The sequence below is a fragment of the Gnatocerus cornutus genome, chromosome 6, assembly GCF_029298725.1.
Source record: "Gnatocerus cornutus isolate USDA-ARS CGAHR chromosome 6, icGnaCorn1.1, whole genome shotgun sequence".
NCBI lineage: Eukaryota > Metazoa > Arthropoda > Insecta > Coleoptera > Tenebrionidae > Gnatocerus > Gnatocerus cornutus.
In genome coordinates, this window is record NC_142238.1 from 12,412,797 (window position 1) to 12,436,450 (window position 23,654).

The 23,654-nt window shown below is 33.6% G+C and overlaps 5 protein-coding genes and 1 long non-coding RNA gene across 7 annotated transcripts; 4 read left to right on the forward strand and 2 right to left on the reverse strand.

Moving 5' to 3' along the window:
• Positions 1 to 67: 67 nt before the first annotated feature.
• phtf (putative homeodomain transcription factor) lies at positions 68 to 4,643 on the forward strand. Its single transcript, XM_088040022.1, has 11 exons — positions 68 to 227; positions 296 to 379; positions 435 to 574; positions 822 to 1,042; positions 1,089 to 1,378; positions 2,057 to 2,309; positions 2,358 to 2,640; positions 2,687 to 2,993; positions 3,041 to 3,365; positions 3,413 to 3,652; positions 3,698 to 4,643. The coding sequence occupies exons 2-11, from the start codon at positions 354 to 356 to the stop codon at positions 3,845 to 3,847; spliced, it is 2,235 nt and encodes a 744-aa protein (XP_087896148.1). The 5' UTR covers positions 68 to 227; positions 296 to 353; the 3' UTR covers positions 3,848 to 4,643.
• Positions 4,644 to 5,966: 1,323 nt separating this feature from the next.
• On the reverse strand, positions 5,967 to 6,980 carry LOC148173028 (uncharacterized). The gene is made up of 2 exons (XR_015770312.1): positions 6,901 to 6,980; positions 5,967 to 6,145 (listed from the first exon to the last, which is right to left on the reverse strand). It is a non-coding gene; the product is annotated as an uncharacterized LOC148173028 (long non-coding RNA).
• A 162-nt stretch (positions 6,981 to 7,142) lies between these two features.
• Positions 7,143 to 17,939, forward strand: oys (lysophospholipid acyltransferase 6). Its single transcript, XM_088040029.1, has 9 exons — positions 7,143 to 7,226; positions 11,657 to 11,802; positions 11,857 to 11,934; positions 11,992 to 12,083; positions 14,024 to 14,259; positions 14,308 to 14,643; positions 17,206 to 17,403; positions 17,456 to 17,607; positions 17,663 to 17,939. Exons 1-9 carry the CDS (start codon positions 7,143 to 7,145, stop codon positions 17,823 to 17,825), a joined length of 1,485 nt encoding a protein of 494 aa, XP_087896155.1. The 3' UTR covers positions 17,826 to 17,939.
• On the forward strand, positions 14,650 to 17,174 carry LOC148173030 (IQ motif and ubiquitin-like domain-containing protein). The gene has a single exon (XM_088040023.1). The coding sequence runs from the start codon at positions 15,038 to 15,040 to the stop codon at positions 17,120 to 17,122; it is 2,085 nt and encodes a 694-aa protein (XP_087896149.1). The 5' UTR covers positions 14,650 to 15,037; the 3' UTR covers positions 17,123 to 17,174.
• A 1,627-nt stretch (positions 17,940 to 19,566) lies between the features above and the next one.
• Positions 19,567 to 21,903, forward strand: LOC148173031 (uncharacterized). Of its 2 annotated transcripts, XM_088040028.1 has the most exons (5): positions 19,567 to 19,737; positions 19,795 to 21,055; positions 21,300 to 21,481; positions 21,528 to 21,645; positions 21,702 to 21,903. In XM_088040028.1, coding segments are annotated over exons 2-5 (1,512 nt in total). In that variant the 5' UTR covers positions 19,567 to 19,737; positions 19,795 to 19,845; the 3' UTR covers positions 21,704 to 21,903. The 2 variants fall into 2 exon arrangements, with proteins under 2 accessions (XP_087896154.1, XP_087896153.1); XM_088040027.1 differs by having other exon boundaries at positions 21,528 to 21,903.
• A 10-nt stretch (positions 21,904 to 21,913) lies between these two features.
• Positions 21,914 to 23,524, reverse strand: LOC148173032 (cathepsin G-like). Its single transcript, XM_088039827.1, has 7 exons — positions 23,453 to 23,524; positions 23,371 to 23,398; positions 23,141 to 23,318; positions 22,434 to 22,678; positions 22,212 to 22,393; positions 22,090 to 22,153; positions 21,914 to 22,044 (listed from the first exon to the last, which is right to left on the reverse strand). Exons 1-7 carry the CDS (start codon positions 23,522 to 23,524, stop codon positions 21,914 to 21,916), a joined length of 900 nt encoding a protein of 299 aa, XP_087895953.1.
• Positions 23,525 to 23,654: the final 130 nt, after the last annotated feature.

The window sequence follows — 23,654 nt, forward strand, 5'->3', positions numbered from 1 at the left end:
TCGAACCAACTCCGTTCGACCCACAAAGAATTCGAACAAATAGGACTTCGCGCATGCGCTCACCGAAAAGTGAGAACTGAGAAATGTCAAATATGTCAAAAACCAGTGAAGTATAGTTTGTGTTTGTTTTATGTCACATTCAAATTCTCGATATGTGAACATTTATTAATGAAATAAACGTACAAAACCACTTAAAAATTCACAGTTATTTGCCAGAAATATTAACAGTAAGTTACGAATGAAATAACTTGTCTCTTCTTACAACATTCATTATTTCGCAACATTTTACTTGTAGACACTGTTGTTAGGAGTTTTCGTGAGAAAGATACTCTTCTTGAGCGGTGTGAAATTAAATGGATGTTAAGGACCTATTTACATGGTATGTACGACACTTTCTAGTCAAGTGTTGAGTTGAAGATCTTGGTGTCTTGCAGGTATCAGAAAAAGATTGGTACATATGATAAGCAGAAATGGGAAACTACTATAGAACAAAAGATTTTGTATGGTTTAACACACGTTCAGATGAAGAGCACAAAACCAAATACTGATTTCATTGACCTTGATTTGGTCCGAGGTAAATGTCAATGAATGTTTATTTCATCTTTTTATTATGCAAAAATATTTATGCTTGAAAACGGTATTTTTAAGGTTACTTATGTAATAAGGAAAACTGGTAATTTTCTCATAGTTGCTCCATTATTTGAAAATTATGCATCACTGTTATCTAATTCAATATGTTTTATCTTATCTACTGTCCAAATTTGAATAATTTCATTTCACTTCAAAGTGTTTTTCTAGTTTAATGTTTATGGATCTTTTAGGGTCTTCTTTCTCCAAATCTAAACCCAAACAAGGTTTTATGACAGTGGCAAAGTTAGCCACTTCACGTTGTCTTTTCCTCCCATTATATTCAAAATGGTGGATGCAACAGACGTCAGTTTCCATATTTACTTTGCTATTATGTGTTTACGTATCTCTGCTAACAAATATCGCAGTGTATTACAAAAACACATGGAAAAGTCAACCAGACAAGTCCCGAGAGGTAAACCTTTAGATGCGTTTTCCTAACAACTTAACATGTTTTTTAGAATGTCATGTGCATGGAAATTATTGTACCTTTTTTAATGTTATGGGTTTTAAGTTTGGTACATTCTCAAATTGCTGCAACAATGCCTGTACCTGACTCTCAGAAATCAAAATTATCAAAGTCTAGAAACTTTAGGAGGAGATTGAGCTCAGTCAGGAAGATTCCAACAGATGGGTCTTCAGCTGAATCGTTAAATCTACGATCGCACAAAAAGAATAAACGTATTCATTTTAATTTGAATACCACTTGTGGGGCTGATCTGAAGAAAGATGACATAAATGTCATTCTTAGGTGAGTTTGATCGACCTACTTATGTTGTGCAATTATGTTTTTGTTTATATTTTTGATTATATTTAGAAGTATTGTTGCTTACGTGTTTTAACATTCTCAACGGTTTTCCTATAAATTAAAAATTAAAATAAAGTCTACAAAATCTTATCTTATGTTTAGAATTTTCGCTGAAGTTACGAGTTTTGTATGATACAAGTTTCTTATCTGTCTGAGTATAGTTTTTTGAAAGGTACAGCTTTATTAAAATGGCGATTGCGCCAAACATAAACCTTCAAGCACAATTTTTAACTATGTTAGAAGTTAATTTTCTTCCGTTTTTCTTGAATTTTCTTTGAATTTACTCAAATATTTTGGCAAAAACAAACTTTACCGACTTCTGTAGTTCTTTGGGGAGTTTTTAGGGCTTTGTATTTAAAATCAGAGGTCAATTTTCCTTTAAAAAGTGCTCACTTTTCCAAAATTTGACTAGTGTTATTTTTAGCTTACTCATCTGCAGATTCATAAAATATGAAACTCTAAACTTAAGATTCAATTGGTAAATGATTTTCAACTATTTTCTAGGCTTCACCTAATTAAGCTAAAGATAGAGAAGCCTTTACTAAGCAACTACAAAGTGTGCTCGTCTAGTATTGTATAATTAATACCAGTTTAGTGTACAAATACATTGTTAATGAGCAGAAAGCGAAGAAGTAGCGAAGGAATCCCGGCCGACGACGACGGCTTTGAAAGTCTAAACGGCAACGGATCGAGAACCAGCGAAGAAGAAATAGTCCCTTCTTCCAGTTGCAAAAATGCTGCTCTTCTAACTTCGCACAAACGTTGTGATGATTGGGTGAAAAAACAGTCATTAGCTAATAGGTCAAATAGTGAGTCACGACACAGCACAGAACTCGAAAGTGAAGCTGAAACCGAATCCGCGGACACTAACTTGGTTTGTCTTTAATTCTTCCAATTCCATGATTATAACAGTTTGTTTCAGTCCAAACGAGCCAAGTACAGAATACCGACCATCAACATAACTTCAATGGATAGCACTTGTGATACTGACGATGAGTACGGTTACGAAAAAGCATCGACAAGTAAAAGTACCAGTAAACTAAGTTCGTCAACCAACGAATGGATGAATGTTACTACGAATAGCGAGGACTGTAGTTACAGTTCTGATCTTGATGAGGTTTCGGATGGTCACATCGAACCAAATCATGATGATTGTGATCATGATTTTAATTCGACGGCTGTTTTCAGTTCCCCGTCTATCAAAGGTAACATTAAAGTCACGCTGTCAGTTTATTAAAACCGGGTTTACAGTTAGTTGCATAATTTGGAAACGAAATGAGATCAAAAAGGCTGATTTATCCATGCTAGACATCAGTTCCGCCATAATAGGGAAAGTTGAGTCAACATCACAGAGTATGGACTATTTCTACGTCGGAATTATAATTTCCACAATTCATGCGTTCATTCCTGTGTTGTACCGGCTGTGTAACATCACTTTTGAAACCAGCTCGTTCGCCGATGGACAATACCCAATTTTCGAACTCTTCGAGACCATTATTGAGAAATTACCCAGTTCGTTGACTACATTAATGGAAGCAGCATTTGGTACAACGTTGTGGTGAGGTTCTTTTATTGTACAAATTGAAGCTACAATTGGGTTTTCAGGGAACGTTCAATTATAATAACCGCTTGCTTACAACGCTGGTTTTTAGCCAGTTTATTCTTCTTTTTACTGGCTGTGGCTGAAAACACATTCAAGCAACGGTTTCTCTACGCTAAATTATTCTCGCATTTAACTTCATTCAGAAGAGCCAAACAATCCGAATTGCCTCATTTCCGTTTGAACAAAGTTCGAAATATAAAAACGTGGCTTTCAGTTCGCTCGTATTTGAAGCAAAGAGGCCCTCAACGATCCGTTGATGTTATTGTTTCAACGGCATTTATCATAACTCTGCTTTTACTCTCCTTCTTGTGCGTGGAGTTATTAAAGGTAATTTGTTCGCGGAGTAGTAACAAGTCGTTTACTCGAAATTTTAGGAAACTGGAGCTCTTAACTCACAATACCACGTGGAAGCGTTGATCTGGTGCTTGGGTGTGGGTATACTTCTCCTCCGGTTTATGACTCTTGGGAATAAAATCAATAAAAAGTACCGCAATCTCTCTGTTTTAATTACGGAGCAGATTAATTTACATCTACAAATTGAGCAAAAACCGCAGAAGAAAGAGGAACTGGCACTGGCGAATAATGTCCTTAAATTGGCGATTGATCTCATTAAGGTAATCTCAGAGTTGCTTTGATTGTCTCTAATGTTTTATTTATAGGAACTGCAAAGTCCGTTTAAGATCTCAGGACTTTCAGCCAATTCGATTTTATACAATACGACCAAACTGATCATTTTATCAGCGTTGTCGGGAATTCTGTCAGAACTTCTAGGGTTCAAATTGAAACTGCATAAACTCAAAATTAAGTAAGCTTTATTTGTTCTAGTGATCAGTTATTGTGATTTAAGATGTTTATTCTAATCTCATCAAACAGAATAATACATATGTATCATCTCAAGTTGTAAATCATGAATGACTATTTTATTGAAAGTGTCTTCGTTTAGACAATATTATTTACGTTATGTTAACGAACAGTGTAAACTTTCTTAATATTCTGATTTTGTTTTTACCGATTTAGGTAGAATCTCTGTTTTTTTTTAGTAATTTTTATTTAGTTATGGTATGTGATGCGCTTTTACTTAGCTTTGTGATTTCATAATATTTTACTTGTAAACACAAGAGTTATCTTCTGTGATAATCTTATATTAAGATTTTTGTTGATAGCAGCTATTTTCGTTTTTATTTACAATTTCATGTCAACCTAGTGCGTGTAGTTTACACTGCAAACTATATGAGCTTTTATAGTGTCCACTAAATCATGTATTGAGCAGCAATTTAACAAACTGTTACTGAAATTATAGAACTTTAAATGAAAACGGGACCTTGGTATAATGGGTGATTTCAACTATCAAAATGATAAGACCTGCACATTTGTAAAATAGACTTTCTCTGTTATTTTTTACTCTACTATCGCGCCTATTAAAATAATTGTAAAAAACTTACTGTTTTGTGCAGTTTCTATATCAAGGTTTCAAATATGTACTTAGTGTAAAAGAAGGCTCAAGAATTAACAGGGTTTGTTTCCCCCTACTCTAGAGACTAGTTATTGTAATTAGAAAAACATTTGTTGTAAAATATTATAAATGTTAATAAACATGAACATGAATTCTGTGTTTTTTTTGGTGAGTCGATGGTCCGTGCCGTTTAAATTACAAAAAGTTAACCTAAACACGTCATCGTAACATTTAAATAATGATAAGACCATTTTGAACTTTGCTCTTGTCACACTACCTAGTAAATCACGAGCACAATAAATTTCACAGTCGTTCAACTTTTGCAATATTAATCATTGTATTTATTCATGTAGAATAAATTAATTTAATTTTACGATCTTGTCATAGGCAATATAATCAGTGTTTCCGCGAATGTTTTTGTTTGGTCTAATTTTTTTCCCTAACATTGTTAAGCGTTACGCTACCGACACCATATAATTTAAATGCATCGCCATTATTTTGTCTTTTATTGTTTGTGTCTACTGATTAATAATCATTATGTGGAGGAACCTCGTGAATTATAATATTTATCGAAACATGAACATTAAGATGTATCTAATACATTTGTATGCTTACGTGTAAAGTACATCATAATAGTGATGATACAAATAATTCATAATAACATAGTTACTGTTTCATAATAGCATAGTTACCGTCTCATAATAGCACAGTTGCCATTAATCCATAATATTCAACGTTTTTATGCAAACGAAAGCAACTCCAAAGACCAAAATTAAAAACATTCTGAAGATCTGCATTTATTTATATTAATTCTAACATAAAATATCTTGGAAAATGCTTTTCTCGCTGTTTCATCGCGTTCAAAACTTCCGTCAAAAATTGGAAATTTGCAGAACTGTTGAGTGGTAACATTGCCACCCTCGTCCATGTTTCGATAAAGCTTTGTATTTACTACGGATATTAAGTAATTCATAAAAAACTCGGACGTTAACAAGTAACGTCCTCGTTCATTATGAATTACTTAATATCCTTCTCAAATAAATAGCTATTATAAGCGACTCGCTACATCAAAATTTTTTCTGTTATATGAATACTTTGTACTTGGGAGAACAGGTATATTTCAGTCGAAAGCCATTCAATAGTTTTGAATATTTCCATCGCAATGGATAAAAGGAAGTAGTTTGTTAAATCTGCGAAAATTTCGACTAGATTTTCTTCACAAAAATTTTATAAATTTTATAATAATCTCACAGTTAAAACAGAACAATATTAATAAACAATATTGGAGGAGATTGGGCGAAGATAAGCGCAGGTAAAAATGTGAGAGGAAATGAAAGTAAAAAAAAATCTTAGACGTTGTTACGTCCTTTAGAATACAGAATTTTTTATAAGGTTTCAAATCAATAAATTAGACATTGTAAGACAATTTAAGGATTAAAAAAAATTTTTAAAATGTATTTCTTTATTGCACTATTTTACATGTAAACACTCTTTTAGTTTATCCGATGAATTTTAGGATCCTTAGTTTCTTGGTTTTCCTTGCTTTTTCTTGACTTGTCTTTCTGAATTTTTCTCATTTCTAAGTTTGCGTTTCTTGATTGCTTTGTCCCATTCTTCTTTTTCTTCTTAGCTTGTTTAAAATAAATCACAAAATCTACAAAAAGGTTATTATATAAAAGTAAAAACAAAAGTTTTCCTACTCAAAGATGTGAAAATTTAACGTTTTCTTTTTTCAAGCTTAAATCGGACAGTTTTTATAATTTAGTAATTTAACTATGTATTGAATTTCAGAAATTATTTGAGGCGTTTACAATATTTTTCGAATTAAATTAAAAATAAATATTTTAGGTGTCAGTATTTCTACATTTTTAGCTATCATTTTTTATGCAACTTGATCACCTTTATTTTATTTTTGAATATTGAATTTCCACTTTTTTGAATAAAAATCGTCCGTATATCTTTTAAATTAGTATCATCTTATCTTACTTATCTTTTTTCCGATAATCCGACTTTGATTGCAGCGATATTACCTATTGACACCTTCAGACGATTTCATTATACGTTACTGTAAATCTATAAACAAAAATAAAGAAAAAATTGTGTAGGATGCAAGCTTTTATTTCTCTCTTATTATTCCTTAAGCCGGTCCTGTTGTTTTTAAATTTCACATCAGATTCAATCAATATTTTTCGTCCGAAGAATTCCACCAAAGCGTATGACAACATTATTGGCAATAATTTGGCTCTATCTCATTGATTATTGGCAATAATTTGGCTCTATCTCAATGGTCTTGCATAAAAAAGAAACGCTCGAAACCCAATTACCGAAATATTGCATAATCGCAACACCCAGTGAACCATAAAACTACAAACCTAAGTTTGGACCTTGAAGGTCAGCATCTTGGCTTACCTTCAAACGTGCAGATCAGCAGATCTTGGTAGGCCCTCCTTGTACTAAGAAGGGTGGGGGCTCTACGAAGCATGGCGTGACAGTCATTCGCATGATTTTAGAGTGTAGCGTATTGGTGTAGAGCTCACATTACAAACCTCAGCTTACAAATCACGTTGTTTCTTATCGATGGTAAACAAAACAGAAATTATTTTTCACAAATGACTGTTTTTTGAAATTGCTTCACAAGTGAAACCCATAAAATGGCCCAAAGTGTCAGCGACTACTACGACGGAAGCCGGTTATTTTCAGGCGTTTCAGAGTATTTGGGAATTTCAGTTGATAAGGTCAGTATTTTAATTGGTAAAGTCGTTTTTTTTTTAATAGTTACGGGTCAAATGTCGTTTGCTTTTGACATGTAATGTCTTGGTTAAATTGTGCGAATTCAATCAGTCCGTAAATGCCGGCACTGGTTTATTTTTAGAGGTGTTCTCGTAACGAAGTAAATTTTACTGACGATGAGACGGGTTACGCCCCAAGACTAATAATATTGAAGTAGTGGCAAGAATCTAATAAAGGGGGTTGTTTACCTACCCTATATTCAGTTCAACAAGTGGGAGGGTTTTACTGATACAGTTAATAAGTACAACTTGAGTTATTTATAAATCTATAGTTATAAATCTAGCTATTTTTTTTTCATGAATTTTTGCGCAAAAATTAACATTTTATGAATTGATTTCGAAATATTTGCGTAAAAAAAATATGGATGCGTTGCTTAAACTAGTTCTACATTCACTTTCTTTAGTCCATTGTTTATAAAATGCAAAAAATAGAAACAATGGTTTTGTGGAATTAACTTTTCGTGTATTGGGGATTATACTTTATTGTTAAATTATTGATAATAATTAAGCCACAGAAATGCAGAAATTTTTTATCCTGGAACATTACCGAAAATCGCCAAACTATGGGCCTTCTCAAGATTTTTTTAATTGTGGTCTTTTTGGCACTGCAGTAACATAATTTGAAGATTTGTAGGAGATGCCTTCAACGATTCAAACTTTGATATCCAAAACATTTGAAGTCTAGATTGTGCTAGTTTTAACGCTTAAAGAAATAAATATTGTCATCTCATAAGAGTGCAAATTTAGAAAAAAATAATAACAGGATAAACCAAAAAAATTTTTTGTAACAATCTCATTTGGATAGTTTTAATTCCAGGGCAATGCAATTTGGAAAATTACAAAATTGTAGACTAAAAAGATACATACAAGAGGTTCGGAAAATCGCACTTCACCGCGGCAGAAAAAATTTCTTTTATTTTTCAAGATATGAAGGATTTAAAAACAAAAATGTACCTACCTAAAGTGAAAATAAAGGATTTTTGTGCAATAATTTTACATTGTTTTTCAAATAAATTGCAGGACAAAACGAAGTGTAGAAAGACTCCTGAAAATTGTTTACAAATTTTTTTAATTAACAATGTTGAGCAGTTTAAAATCGTTTACTCGAAAACATAATTACATTATATATTCACGAACTGACCTGGCCAACAGCAACTATAAAATAACAATGTTTCCAGGGCTTTGAGTTCTAGAATTTAAAATTTAGGAAAATATTTATTATTGGATCTACGACAGTTCAGTTTTGTACTGCAAAAACAGAAAGTGTGGTTTAAAAAAATATATTTTTTTCGATTTTTGAGCAGATCTCAGTTACTCTTCTTCAAAGTGAAGCGCGACTTTCCGGACAACTGTACATACATATACTATAAATTTTTTTTAAGAATGAAAAAATTAAAAAAAATTGAAATTGAGGAGGAACCAAAAAATTCATTTTTTTTTCTTAAAATGTGCAAATCTAATAAAAAATTGGAGATCATTTGACTTGCTTATCAATATCAAATAATCACAAAATAGTAGAATGACCGAGAATTTAGAACTTTACAGAACGAATTAGAAACTTTCTTATTTCTTTTTACAAGGATCCCACTTTTTTAATAATAGTTTCCATGTAGGTATTGCGAACCCACTTAAAACGGGTTTTATTTTTTATAAGAAAATGTTTTTCTTCCTTAATGACACTAAATGAGAGATGACAAAGTTGCCAGTTTAAACTACATACATTACAATTACACCACCTTTATGTACGTTTTTGATATTTTTATTGCGTTGCATCTCACCATCTGCACGGAAGAAAAATTATGGTTTCCTAAAATTCTGATATTTATTAATAAAGACGGATTTTTCGTGGATAAAAATGTCTGTAATTTGAATGACCTTTTGATAATCATAAAAGTCATTATGAGAGGAAGTAATTGTCGTGTCACTGAAATGGTAAATCCGTGTATAAAAAAACTGTGATAAAAAAGCAGAAGGTGGTAAAAGTTCCACATTTTTCATGTCAATCAAATGTAAAAGTCGTGTCCTGGACTGATAAAGAGGCAAGTAAACTTCTTTTGCCATTATTAAACGTTAGTTACGTTAATTTAATGTATAATAATCGCAACGTCATTTATTTTGCACACTTGAATCAGTCTTAAATAATAAATTTAAAACAGGTAACAATTTGGTGTAATGTCCCACTTTGAAGGTTTTGTTTTCTGTATTAATGAAACAATGTTCCTTTAACTATTATTGTTTCTACGGACAAAAGGATATAAACTGGAATGTTTACTTGTTTTATTATAAATTGTTGTAAAATTTATAGCACAAGCAGATAATGAGGACAAGTAAAGGAAGTCTTAAGTAGAGGAAAGAAAACACTATGTACTCGAATAATCGTTTGATAAATAATTATAAATAAATAATTGGAATGCAAGCTCATAACGCGGAAATTCTTATAATTTGTGCAATAAATTGTGCACTTTGTACCAGTTATCTAGTAGGTAAATAATAAATATGTAACAACATTGTTAAACTTTTTTTTTATCATTGTTGACACCAACATGATTTGATATTGTTTTTTATGCTAATTTAACTTCTATTTAACTAATTAGTGAGTAGTTTAGTATAGTATCGTTTTAACTTGGCCAAATTTAAAAATTCGTGTTTTGGTTTGTAAAAATGTAAAAATTTTAATTTTAAGTTAGCACATAACGTATATTGCAGCAGTAATATTTTAAAGAAAGAATATTTTTCCGTAAAATTACATGTTTATGCAAATTTTTTTTGAACTTAGTCATTAAAATTATTTTTTTGCTCCACTTTTGATGTTGCTTTTATTATGACATTAATTATAATTAAACATGAATATAAACGGTATTAAAAAGTTTATGAACTTGTTATCGAGAGACAACTTTAATAGCTACTTCATTAATTAATTAATTTCACGTGCCTATAAACACTCGGAACAAGTAATAATGCGTCAAATATTCGCACTCAAAATAAAATTAAAACATTATTAATTTATTTCTCTCCCTCTTTAAAAAATTTAATTTAATAACGATCTATCGTTCAAGTTACGCATTGTTGCGTAATATAAGATTCAAGGTCCAATCAATCCAAAATTTTGTCAGATGAAAGGAAAACGGTCGTTTCTAGTCAAAATTAGTGGACACAGTTGAATGCATTGCGAATCAATTTGTTATTCCAAGAACACGGTTTTTAACGGATCAAAGGCAACGGCGGTATTTTCCATACAATACAGTGTCGTAAGTGGAATTTGCAAATAATAATCAGTAGGTACTATTTAAGGAAAATTAAAACTGCATTCCAATTTGTTATCATAAATTAGTTTTAATAACTCACTTTCACACGGTGTGACATCGAATTGTTTCACATGAGTAATTAATTACATTTCTAGGAAAGAAAATGAGCACGAATTTGACGATAAGTTTAATTATCAAAAATATACTATTTAAACGATTATTGTACGTGTAATTAAATGGTTTTAATTTTCCATTATTATAAATGATTTTTTTTTAATCCAGTCGGAAATAGAAATGACGTTGGTTGGATGTCCACCCAATAAACTACGTCAAGTTCTGAATTTTCGTCATATTATTGAGGAAGAAAACATATATTTAAAAATATTGAAGCCAAGGCGCGCTTTTCTTTTACGTAATTTAATTAATACTTGGCCTATAATTTGATTTTGTAATTTATACCTCAGGTCCTAATGAACTATTTTTAGATGGATTTAAAGCGATCTCGTGGCTTATCTTCACAGAAGCCGCGCCACGCGAACATCGCAAGATAACAAAGCATTGCAGGCTAATTTTACATTTTGTAAACTATATCAAGAAAATATGCGGATGCGGTTAGAGAAATCATTAAAGTCATTATTTTTAACTTATGCACTCAAGTATAGCCTCTCAGTTTTAATTGTTCAACCTAAATCTCTAATGAGGCACTTTATTGATTTCACAGTCATGCTTTTGCTAAATAAACAGAAATGCCCACTTTTGTCCTTGCAGATTTTCTTCGAGATCCAAACGTCAATTTATGTGCACTTTCCTCGTCAAACTTTTATGCTGGCTTTACGACCTTGTAAATTGAGCAGTAAAAAGACCCTCATTTCTGAAGTGCAGTCAAATATTGGTGCAAAAGGTTTTCTAATAAGTTTCTCTTTTAGTATGATAACGTTAAAAGCAAGTCTCTTTATTTGGAGTACAAATGCAACAACTAAATTTAGTGCTAATCACGCAACATTTCCGAACATAAATGTTTACGATTGTTTGTACAACAAGCTAGTCCACAATTTGAATGACAAATTTTGCAACAATGTTGAAATACCGTCCTTGACCATCATCAGATTACCATTTCAGTGTTTCTTGCAGGTAAATTTCGTAATCAGCCAAGTAGTAGCTCTTCTGTTAGCATCGCTCTTTCGCACAGCCCTACACCCTTCCAAAGCTAGTCCAGCGACAAGACACGCTTTTGGTCTTGTTTTCGCCTTACTGATCGGTTATTTTTGTTTTGGATTGTAAGTAATGCCACCTTTAATTTGTTTTTGATTTTGATCAATATGTATGAGAAGACAGGCCATTCATTTAGCAGCCCTCCCAGCAGCATGCTACGTTGTAATCAGGACACAAAGCCCAAAAATCATGCACAGGTATGTCTCTGTTTTTTTTTAGATCTAGAACAGTTTTATGTTTTGCGGTATTTTCAGAGTGGTTCTAGGGGTGTCATTACTTTATTTATCTATAATACACGTCCATCGACAAGTATATGATTATGGATCCTATAATCTCGACATAACGGGTAAGTAGTTTCATCGGAAATGTACCTCGTAAAAGTTGCGCTATATAGAATTTAGTTCGCTTTATTGGAATTGAAGGCAGAGAGTTACAAATAAGCACCAGTGCGTGTAGTAATGGCGCGATTATTGTTACTATTACAGGGGAAAAAACTTCAAGGCTTAATCGAAACATGAGCTACGAAGATACTAATATTCGAACAATAGACTTTAAATTAAATGACACAGTAGAGCAACATAATTAACATAATTAAATGCTGTTATCTTTCATTATTTCACATTGTTATTTATGCTGTTGACACTTCATAAATATTTTAACCCCGTAATGATGGATATTGCGTCATTTCCTAATCAAAACCGAATGGTCATGTTTCACAGTTCGGCAGAAGAAAATTTTTTCGAAAAAAATTGCTCATGAAAACGAAAACCAGCAATGTGTTCTAGGGCACCTCTTTTTTAAAAAAAGTCAAATTTTAAATTATTCTAGGTTGAATTACTTTAAGTTTGAAAAATTATAAATATGTGTGTATCAATATTTGAAATTTTCTTATTTTTTAAACTTTTGATGGGTTAGTCATTTAAAATTGTATAGTCGACAAGAGAATGTTTACATTTATGTCATACAGTTTTAACATTACAACTTTTAAGTCGTCAATTAACTATAAAAAATTGCAAAACTGTAGACCAAAAGACCCAATTTTAGAAATTGTTAAGGCGAAGCAAAAAATTCAGACATCCTTTGTTAAAATTCGGAATGTTTTTATAATTACAGTACATCGGCTACGAAACTTGGAAAAGTTACTACCTATGAGTTATGTATAAATTTTAATAAATCACAAAAGATTAGAATGGAAGACACAGACTTTGAAAATTTTATTTTAAAAACAAGGCAAAAAATTCCGACATTCAACATTAAAATTTCGGTAATTTTATTGCTACACCATAAACTTTGGGAAAACTACTACTTTTGAGTCGTGTACCTACTAATTCTACCAAACTGCAGAATTGTAGAGCAAAGACAGAATTTTGGGAAATTTTAATTTTCAAGAGGAAGGAAAATGTTTTAACATCCACCACCAAAATTCGCAATTTTACTAATTTTTGTGTTGCAGCTATGAAAATTGGGGAGTTTTCTACTTTTCACTCGTATATTAACTTTAGAAGACTGGTAAATTGTTGAGAAATAGGCGCACAATTTAGAAATTGTAACCACACTACCCACCAAATTTAACGCAAGTTCGGCTTTAATTTTAAAAATGGTTTTAAAAAATTATTGACGATTCACACCAACTTACCATTACTTTAATTTGATAGAGCATTAATAGGACAATCCGAAATTGCAAAATAAACTTTTGCTGTACATTCAGAACTAAACAGTTTCATTAACTGATTTAACACAAATGTGACAACAAATTTTTAAGTAAGCCAGAAATGGCTGTATGCTACAAAGAATACTGACTGTTATATATCAGTATTCGAGTATGTAAAACACTGTTTTGCAATAAGTGTTAATTTTGAAAAAAAATTAATATTAAATTGTCAAAATTGCTTCAAAATGCATCTACACATAAGAGCCCAGTTCAGCTTAAAAAAAGAAATTTATTTTTTTTTAATAAAAAATTGAAGTTTGCCTTAATTTTGCGGCACCGTGTAGTTATAATATTTTGCCGACTACGTTATTGGAATTTTTTACCCAGTTGTCTTTGTTTTTAAGTTGTATGACATAAATTAATTTTTAAAATGTAAGTAATTCAACCTAGGATGATTTAAAATTTGACTTCTTTAGAACACATTGTTGGTTTTCGTTTTTATGAGCAATTTTCTTCATACAAATTTCTCTTCCGGCGAACTGTGGTTTTATATGAATTTGCAGTTCTTTATTGTGGCTTGTGGTGCAGTACCACAAACCTAACTGCACCTCTCATCTCAATTTTTTTATTTCCAGGACCACTGATGGTAATAACGCAAAAAGTGACCAGTTTGGCTTTCCATCTCCACGATGGTTTGACCAAAAAAGAAGAAGACATGTCAAAGAGTCAGAGGATATACGCAATTACTAAACTTCCAACTCCTTTAGAATACTTCAGCTTCACTTTACATTTTCCATCATTAATGGCGGGACCAGCGATGTACTACAAAGACTATATGAACTTTATCGATGGTACCAGTTTAAAATCATCGGTATAATTCTTTTGTTTGGTGGATTAACTTTAACGCAATGTTTTATAGGTGAAGACTGGTAAGGCAGAGGATAAAACAATTGTGATAGAACCTTCGCCTCTAAGGGCTGTGTGTAAGAAAGTACTCATTGCGTTAGGGTGTGCTGTCATGTTTGTGAAATTTTTGCCCTTGTTCCCCATAAGTCGGGTGAAAGAAGATGACTTCTTGGAAAATACCAGCGTTACTCAAAAACTCGTGTACCTGTATATTAGTACAAGTTTAGTTAGATTTAAGTATTATTTCGCGTGGACGTTGGCGGATGCTGTTTGCAACAACGCTGGAATTGGATACGAAGGAGGAGACAAATGGGACAAATTCTCAAATGTTGATATACTCGGGTTTGAAGTAAGTTCTCTTCAAAAACATTTCGCCTTTTGTCTAGACTGTATAATTGCTCAACACAATAACCATTCAAACTCCCATTACTTTTGCACGAAAATTCATGAAGCAATAAACAATTCAACAATGAACCCAGTTGAAACCGAATGAGCTTGAGTATTTGCGTATTTATTGTGAAAATTGCAAAGACGCGATGACGAAGCTTTTGTTGCTCATTGTACCAAACACATTCACACTCTAATTCATGCAAACAATCGATTTGCTCGTCACCTAATTCTGCAGTTTCGATCCGCCTCAGTACCAACCCGTGCACTGATTTCGGTCAAAATCAATACTCCACATTGCTTAGCTACTACCCAAGACGCCTTATTATGTCAGTCAGTTTGAAAGCATTGAGGACATGGCAAGATTCGGGGACGTGGAAGTTATTCAATCCAGCAGTGCGTCTGAGGGTACTTCTGAGATTTCAGAAACCTTCTCTTTCAATGAGTTTGATCAGCGCCACATCACTTTGAAAATACTGATCGATGATAATAAAGTCTTCACCCAATCTTACCATGAAGACACTGCTGTTGGTGACTTGAAACATCTCCTGGTACAGGTTTTTAACATCCCCGCTCAGAACTTCGTTCTTCGTTTAAATGAAGAGGAACTCGTTGATGACGTATTTTTAAGAGATTTGGGGGCTCAACCGTACGGTGTTGTCGAGTTGAAGTTGTCGTCCTCGAACCCTGAAGATGTCTTGACAGTGGATGAGGCGTACAGGGAGTACTACACTGTCCCTGACGTTATAACAGTGCGGGTACAAACATCGGATGAAGGCCTCAAAGATGTGGTGGTTGAAGTGGAAAATAAAGCAATCGTTAAACCGTTTTTGGGTGGTTACGTAGACAAAACTTCAGGTATTGTGTACCATCATGGGTACACCCAGACCGGTCCGCCAAAACCGAAGATTCCCCCGGAGAATAAGAGCCATCGGGACACCCAGACTGCTTTCATGAGAAACCGCAAGTTGGACATGCCCTATGCTCATGCGACCCAAATGGCTACTGAAGAGACGTATATTCCTTCCGTCCATGACAAGATTTTCACAGCTGGACCGTACGAAACCGCAGACGAACGAGAGAAAAGGTTGGATAAAGAAGGGAAAGTTCGCACGATTCAGCGCTATTTTCGCGCGTGGTTGACAATGAAAAGACTACGAATGTATCACGAAGAGTACCAAAAGAGACTCCGTTTGACGCTCGAAAGAGAAGCACTAGAACAGAAGCAAGACATGGAACGCAAAAAACGAGATTTAATCAGCCGGGTTTTCCCCAGAACATCAGCGGACTTCTCCATGTTGTACGCAATGACCGAACGTTGGAAGAAAGCTGAAATAAAACGTATCATCGAGATGCACTGCGGTCCTGCAAGAATCGCCGAATTCTACCTTCTACTGGAAAAAGAAATCGAAATCCTCCGCTCCATCGAAGCCTTACGAATTAAACTGAAAAAAGACAGAAAGATCCAAAAGGAAATCGAGTTCTTCAAGACAATCGGTGATCCATGGTCTTTCAAGTGCAGCTACAAGAACATTCCAATTGTCATGGACACCATTGAAACCCAAAAAGGCAGAACTTTCCGAGAGTTGTACGAAGCTGTCTGTGACACTGGTTTAAACCCTTCTAAACGCATGCTGGTGTTACTGGAATTAAGACGTGGCTTCGAATCGCACATAAACTGTGAAATCTCCGCTGAAATTGTCGATTTAATAGATCGAGCCTGCGAACTCTTAGCGCGAGGCTTCCAGTATAAGGACATAGAAACGTTACAGAAAAGAATCGAAGCGTTGTTACTTCACCACTTTGAACTACGGGAATGTAACGAAGGAGTAACAAACCGCTACAATAAACTCGCAGAAAAGTCGATGAAAGAGAACCTGTTTTACTGTCAGAGCTGCCACAAACTAAAACCCATCGAATCGTACAATGTTAGTGTTAAAACCTCTTCGACGAAAGTCTGTACGAACTGTCGATTTATCGATAAATCTCGAGAACCATGGGTTGATATCTCTCCGTATCGGTTTATTTTGAGACAGATACGAAAAACTGAGAGGCTTCTCCACGCACCTTCCTCAATGGCGTTTATTGTACAAGATAAAGATATTTATTATATTGTTACACATATTTGGCATGGCCATTCAGCTTTGTCCGAGTGCGATAACATCTACCAATTGCGCTTGTGTCGTTGGGACAAAACGAAGGATTGGGCACCGTGGAACTGCATACTTCTAACAGCTGAAGAAGCTAAAGCTCATCTCAAGATTGACTCCTTGGAAGATGTTTACGATGAGAATTTCCTAAGTTTTGTGTTCAACAAACACGCTCTAACGAAGAAGTACTTTCCCCACGGTTTCGGCATCGATAAATGTGTGAAGGAAACGGAAACTAACGATGATTTCGTTGATCCGTACATTGAGCAGCAAAAGTTGTGTCTCAAATAAGAAACCGCAATAAAGTCGACCTGTCTAGCTACAAGTTTTGTTGTTTTTATGTAGAAACGACCTCATCATTCATTTATTTCCAGCTTGCGACAAATTTGCGTGACAGCATTAGTTCTTGGAATTTGGGCACAAATCGGTGGTTGCGAATGGTCGTGTACGAACGTGTTGACAAATACTCGATGGTCCTAACGTATTGTCTGTCCGCGATCTGGCACGGATTTTATCCTGGATATTACCTAACTTTTGCCAGTGGGGCATTCTTCACTCTCGCTTCCAGAATTGTACGTAAAAAATCTAATTCTAAAATGTGATCTTATTAGAGAGAGGTTTTAGATGCGCCAACGAGTGAGACCCTACTTCCAAATCAACGCGGAAACGAAATTTTTCTATGATGCCATGACATTTATAACTACAAGACTTTTAATGCCGTACTTTGTCTTCACGTTCGTGCTATTGGAGTTCTGGCCCTGCATTCGTTTGTATATGTAAGTTTGTTACTTTTACGATTGTATTGTTGTTTATATTGTTTTAATTCCTCAGGTACATGTATTGGTGTCTCCATGCAGGTGGCCTTATAGCAATCTTCCTTGTGCCCAACATAATTCCAAAGATTGAAGCAGGGAAAGGGTCTAAAAGTTCGATAGCACAAGCATTTGCCCAGGCTAGACCTCTTACCAATGGTGTGTCACGTCACCATGACTGATCACGATCTAGTTGGTGAAGCTTTAACTTGTAGCTAGTTCCGAAGATGTTTTTAGTTCTCATTAATAAATTGTTATTTATAGTAGAGTATAAAATGTAACTTCTGGGCCAGGCATTTGGCGTTTTAAAAATCAAATTTAGCTGTTTTCCTAAAAGTCAATAACCGAAAAAGGTCTAAAAACCTTCACAAACATTAATTTTTATTCACTCCAAAAGTACCCAGGGTAGAATTCCGAAATGTTAGCTTTTTTCCCAAACGAAAACAACTGAAAAAGGCCTAAAACCTTTGAAAAAGCATTAACTTTTATGCACCCCAAAAGTACCAAATCTCAGTAGACCACCAAAAATTGGGCACATTCTATTTATTTATTATTAGCTATTTGTTGAGCTGTTGTGAAGGAAGAAAAACTGAACGGACGTGGGTTTGTTGTTTATACCCATGAAAATCTGTTTAAGAAGCATCTATTTTCGTCTCATTGTAAACTAGATGTTTGTGTAAAGCGATGTCGCAAAATAAAAAGGTGATTTTGTAATATAAGGTGAGTAGCACACTTTTTCTTATGTTATTACGAACGTTTTCCTAGAAAATTAATTATTCCTGCCATGGCTCATGGTTGAAGTAAGAATATACAAGGAAAAAACGTCAGAAAAAAGTTGTATGAAAAAAGTAGATATCTTTGGCAGATCATATAAATTCAAATTCAACAATAATCAAAACAAGCAAAAAATTTTGCGATATTTTAAACAAATCCACTTTTGGAATCGGTAAGACTTTCGTCCTTTATTAATTGAATAAAACATTTACATCTCATTGAATAAATAAATTTTATAAGTTGAGTTTAAATTTAACAATGCGTCTCCACTTAAAATTATTGTATGTACCATCACTCGCAATTAAGTATTTTTAAAAAGTACTTACCATCTTTCCCATAGACTTAAAACTCACAATATACTACATTGCAGCAGTCACTAAATTTTCTAATTTTTTAAAAAATTAAAAACTACTTTTTCACCAAATAGCAAAGTTCTAAATTATTTATAGAAATTTATATTTGTTGATGCACTAATTTTTGATAGAAATAAATTTGTTAGACACGAAATGAAGTGTACACAATAAGATTCACAGATTTATACTGAAGGTTATTTTATTTAATTACATGGGCAAGATGCGATATGAGTTTTTATGTAAGTATGAGTTTTTTTTTTCGGTTTTTGTATGGAATAATAATAAAATCAATAAAAGGATAGTTTCTGGTTTTTGTAAAATGAGTCGAAATCAATTCTTATGTAAGATTAAATAATTAATCTTTAAGAGTCCACTAATTCGTGAATATTTAATTTTGATTTGCATTTCATACCTATTTCGATAAAATTTAATAGGCTCTAATTATGCATTAAATTCAATCACAAAATGTATTGAATGCAACTTAAAATTTGGAATAATAGACGAAATTTAACTGTGTTGTACTCTTGTTATTATGTATATCATAATAGCCATATTTTTCGAAAATTTTTGAAATTAGTTTTTTTAAAGCAAATATTTATAACTGGTTGCCTATCAACAATTTATTTAAGTTTGGAACGTTGTAAATTATTATTTTATTTATTTTTGTGCTATAACTTTCAAACAATTAATGTTTTTTGAATTCATATATTGCGTTTATATCATTAGCTATAAATTCTAACTGACTCCTATTATAATCACAATTTAAATTTTCGTAAATGCAGATTTAGTTTTACAGGGTTGGTACCTCGAACGTCAACTGTCTGTCAAATAAATCCTACCGCAATACTGTCAAACCTTCGACTTCAAGAAAAAGTGTTTACGAAACATGAGTGCTGTTGAGGAAAGCCTTGTGCTAGGATCATTTTAATCTACTTGTGCAATTTAATCAATCCTGTTGGTGATTTTGGTATTTTAAACAAAATTCCTTGAAATTTGATCGCATGCTTAATTCGCTGTTTTTCAGGGTTTCAGCCTACAGAAAACATCAGAAACGTTTCATCGACAACACATAATCATGAATTATTTTCACATGCTCTGTTTTGTTTGTGTTTGGTGTCAAATTTCCTGTGCACCTACAGATATATCATTTTATGAAGCGATTCTTCAAAAGTGCCCATCAGTAAAGTCCATTGATTCATATAAACAACACCCGTTGATAACCAACACTTGTAAAGACTGGAAGACAATTAGTGCACTGACTGGTTATAAAAATAATGATCGTGAAATCCTCTGTTTGTTGTTCTTTGAATCATTTACTGAATATTGTTCAAAGGGAAAAGTGACTGCTTTAATGTCTGATGCTATTTTAATACCATACAACTTAGATGATGTTTGCAAGTACGCGAAAACTGTGAAGAGATTGAGCGACATTTTTTCAAAAGAAGGCAACTGTGCCCAGATATGTGGTGATGAAATGGGATCAGTAAGATCTGTTTGTCGCAGTGCTTACTATTTTGCCCTTGCAAGTACAGCTTCAGATGTCTCAAAGGATCAACCTCAAGTACACCAAGATGCTCCTCATGTACCGCCTCCTGGTGATAAACCGTCTATTCCATCTAAAGAGTCTCACAATAAGCCCATTGACAAATCTGTAATCTCACCTGATCTAACAGAAAAATCTGCTGGAGCACCCCAACCAGAAACTGAGAAATCTCCTGATATACCGCCATCTGAAGCAGATGGACATAAAGGAAAAGTCCCAGCAGCAGCTATGCTGCCACCAAACCCAGAAAACAAGCCCCCACCAGACCCAAAGTCTCATAAATCACTAGAAGTTGCACCACATGTACAAGTTAGTGACGTTAATCCTAAATTGAGTGTGGAAAATGGAGCTAATCCTGCACCAGATTTAAAACCTGCGCCGCAAATTCCTGATTTACCAAATCAAGTTTCACATTCAACTGATAGAGTGGTTCAACAGGAACAACCCAGCCCACCTCAAGAAGTTCAAGAAGCGAATCCTAAGGGAAATGACGGGACTAAAATTAAGGATGTTAGTACACCTAATGTGGTAGAAACTCCTATACATCCTCAAGTTAGTGATAATGGCAATGGTGCTGGAGTTATTGCCAATCCAAATGATAAGCAATCTGGGAAATCTGACCATGAGATTAAAAATGAAGAGAGTTTGGATCCAGATTTGGATGATCCTTCAAACCAGTTACCACTGGTGGATCCAAATCAGGCTAATTTGGGTGAAGACGACGTGGATGTGGATGATGGGCGTAAGTGATTATTTCTGGCACAAAAATGATATTTTTTTAAAGATCGTTATAGAATATATTGTTTTACAAGTGCGAAAGTCGGGCATTTTTACGACGAAAAATAACAAGCCGAAATCGGAAAGTTTTACACTTAATTTTTTCTACTTATAGACAATAATTAGAGATGTAGATCTCTGAGCATTTTTTCATCAAAAAATATACAAAACATTTATATTTAAAGTAAGAAATACAATTCTTTTTACAGAAGGCGACTCTCTCCCCGATTCTCTACGAAACGAAAAAGACTCTAAGCCTTTACAAACCGACGAATCCGAACCAGTTAACTACAATACTGAAATGGAAGGAGACTCTTACTTCTTTACTTACTTCATGTTGTTATGCATGATATTTATCGTGGGCTACGTGTGTTATCACAACAAGCAAAAGGTAGCTGTACTAACAATTTAGCTTTGTCTAATTCAGATTTTCTTAGATTCTTGCCTTAATTTTGGAAGGACGACGAGGAAAACGACAATACCGAGGAAGAAGACCAAACTCTGCTAATTATCATAAACTAGATAGTAATTTAGAAGAAGCGATTACTTCATCGTGTAAGAAAAACACAAATAATGTGATTTATTAAAATCCCTATTTTGCTAATTTCCAGGATATTTAAATGAGAGTCCAAATTATTTCGATGTAAAATATGTAAATAAAAAGTGTACACGCATCAATTTTTGTAAGTTTATACAATCTGTAGATGAAATCATTTTTTGGGGTTCCTTTGTACTTGTGCCGATTTTAGTGTTGCTAAGATAGGAAATTATGTTAATTTATTTCAGTTGGTAAATAAAATTTTCTTAAATATTTGTGCTTTAATTAATATTGACAATATGATGCATCGCGGGTGCTCTGTTTTATCCATGGAAGATTGTGATCTATTCGGACGTACACACGGGGAAAATGGCCATTATTGCAGGATTTTCCAAAAGGGTCCCATGCCGTAATTCCTGTTAATTTCTATCAGAATGTTATGTAAACTACAATTCACTTACCAAGGAGGACATTGGTGTTTCCGGTCGGGCGTACTGTTTCTAAGCTAAGAGGTCCTCCTTCCTCCTGAGAAAAAAGTTAATAAAATGAAGGTGGATTACATGTAAATCTGAAATTTTTTTACCCCACATGGTGCTAATCCATCACCATTAACAGCGCACATAACGTCAGGATTGCCATTAAATTGACTACACTCTTGTGGCGATAATATTTTAACATTGTTCGCCTTAAATGTCTTCTGAGCTTGTGCTCCACAACAATAAGACCATTCGGCATTTTCGGCTAAGCGGTTGCTATAATCCAGAACTAAAAGAAACTAATGCTTCGCCTTCCAAAGAGTACTTACATTGATTACCCGAATACGGTAACTGAATTGGGTATATTGTCTTGCTGTATATCACAGGAGTGTCTACTTTTATCAATGCTAAGTTGTTACCAAGTAATTGGGGATTTCGGGGATCGAAATGGGGCTGTAAGATTATTTGTATGGCTCGTCGTTGTAGGGTTCGCTTTTGGAACTTTTCTGATAGATCGTTTTTGAAACCGTTGAAAAATCCAAGGTTGATGGTTACGTGTTCGGGGGGAGTGAATCTAAAATGAATAATTTTTATTATTGTTCGCTTAAAACAAAAAATGTAGCTCGAAGTTTCTCGATTTGAGCTAGATTTTAGCTAAATAATCACTTTTTTAAGAATTGTTATGTAACAACATACAAAATATGAGCATTTCTCAAGGCAAAATACTAAAATTGAGAGCATCAGAAGAGCATTTTCATTTGTTAAGAATATCTACTCATTTTACTAGTACCAATTTTTGTCGACTATGTCGGAGTACTGCACACAAAATTCCATCATAAATATCCACCGAAATTTACACATTTTATAGAGAAAATTTAACCATTTTGATATGTACTCCTTTAGTGTAAAAAAGAAATGTAGTGTAACTGTCGTAAAGTTTTTGTTTTGGGTTGTTTTGGTGATTAAAAAATTCTAGAATTTGTGTCTTAATTGCATAAATTAAAAATTAACTAAAATTAGTTAAAAACCAACTTACGGTAAAACACAAGTCTGCGAAGTTAAAATATATTTGTCATTGATGAGCGCACCAGAACAATATTTTATCATCCCCGGAAGCTCAATTATTATTTCCGCTAACCATGGAAAATGATAGGGTTGTAAAATTCCCATTTGATCTAAAGAAGCAGATTTAACAAAGAATGTTTTTCCAGCCGCTAAAAAAAACATAATAATGTTATTTCACGGTAATCAATAAAGTACACATACTGCATTTTACGGGAGACCAAAGCCTAATCTGGAATAAAGATTACATTAGATTGATATATTGTATAAGAATTAAGTTAGTTACTTTGTTACGTTTGCATTCGTTATCTCCGAAGCTTAATAGCGAAAGAAATGTTAAACACAGCAACACTTTCATGGTTCGGAGTGTAGACTATTTTATTGTTTTCATAAATGTTTTTCCCAATAATTGAATTTTCCCCACTCTTTTTAAAATTTTAATTTAGTATTTTCAAGAGCTGCTCGGGATAAGAAAAAGGCGAGAAGCA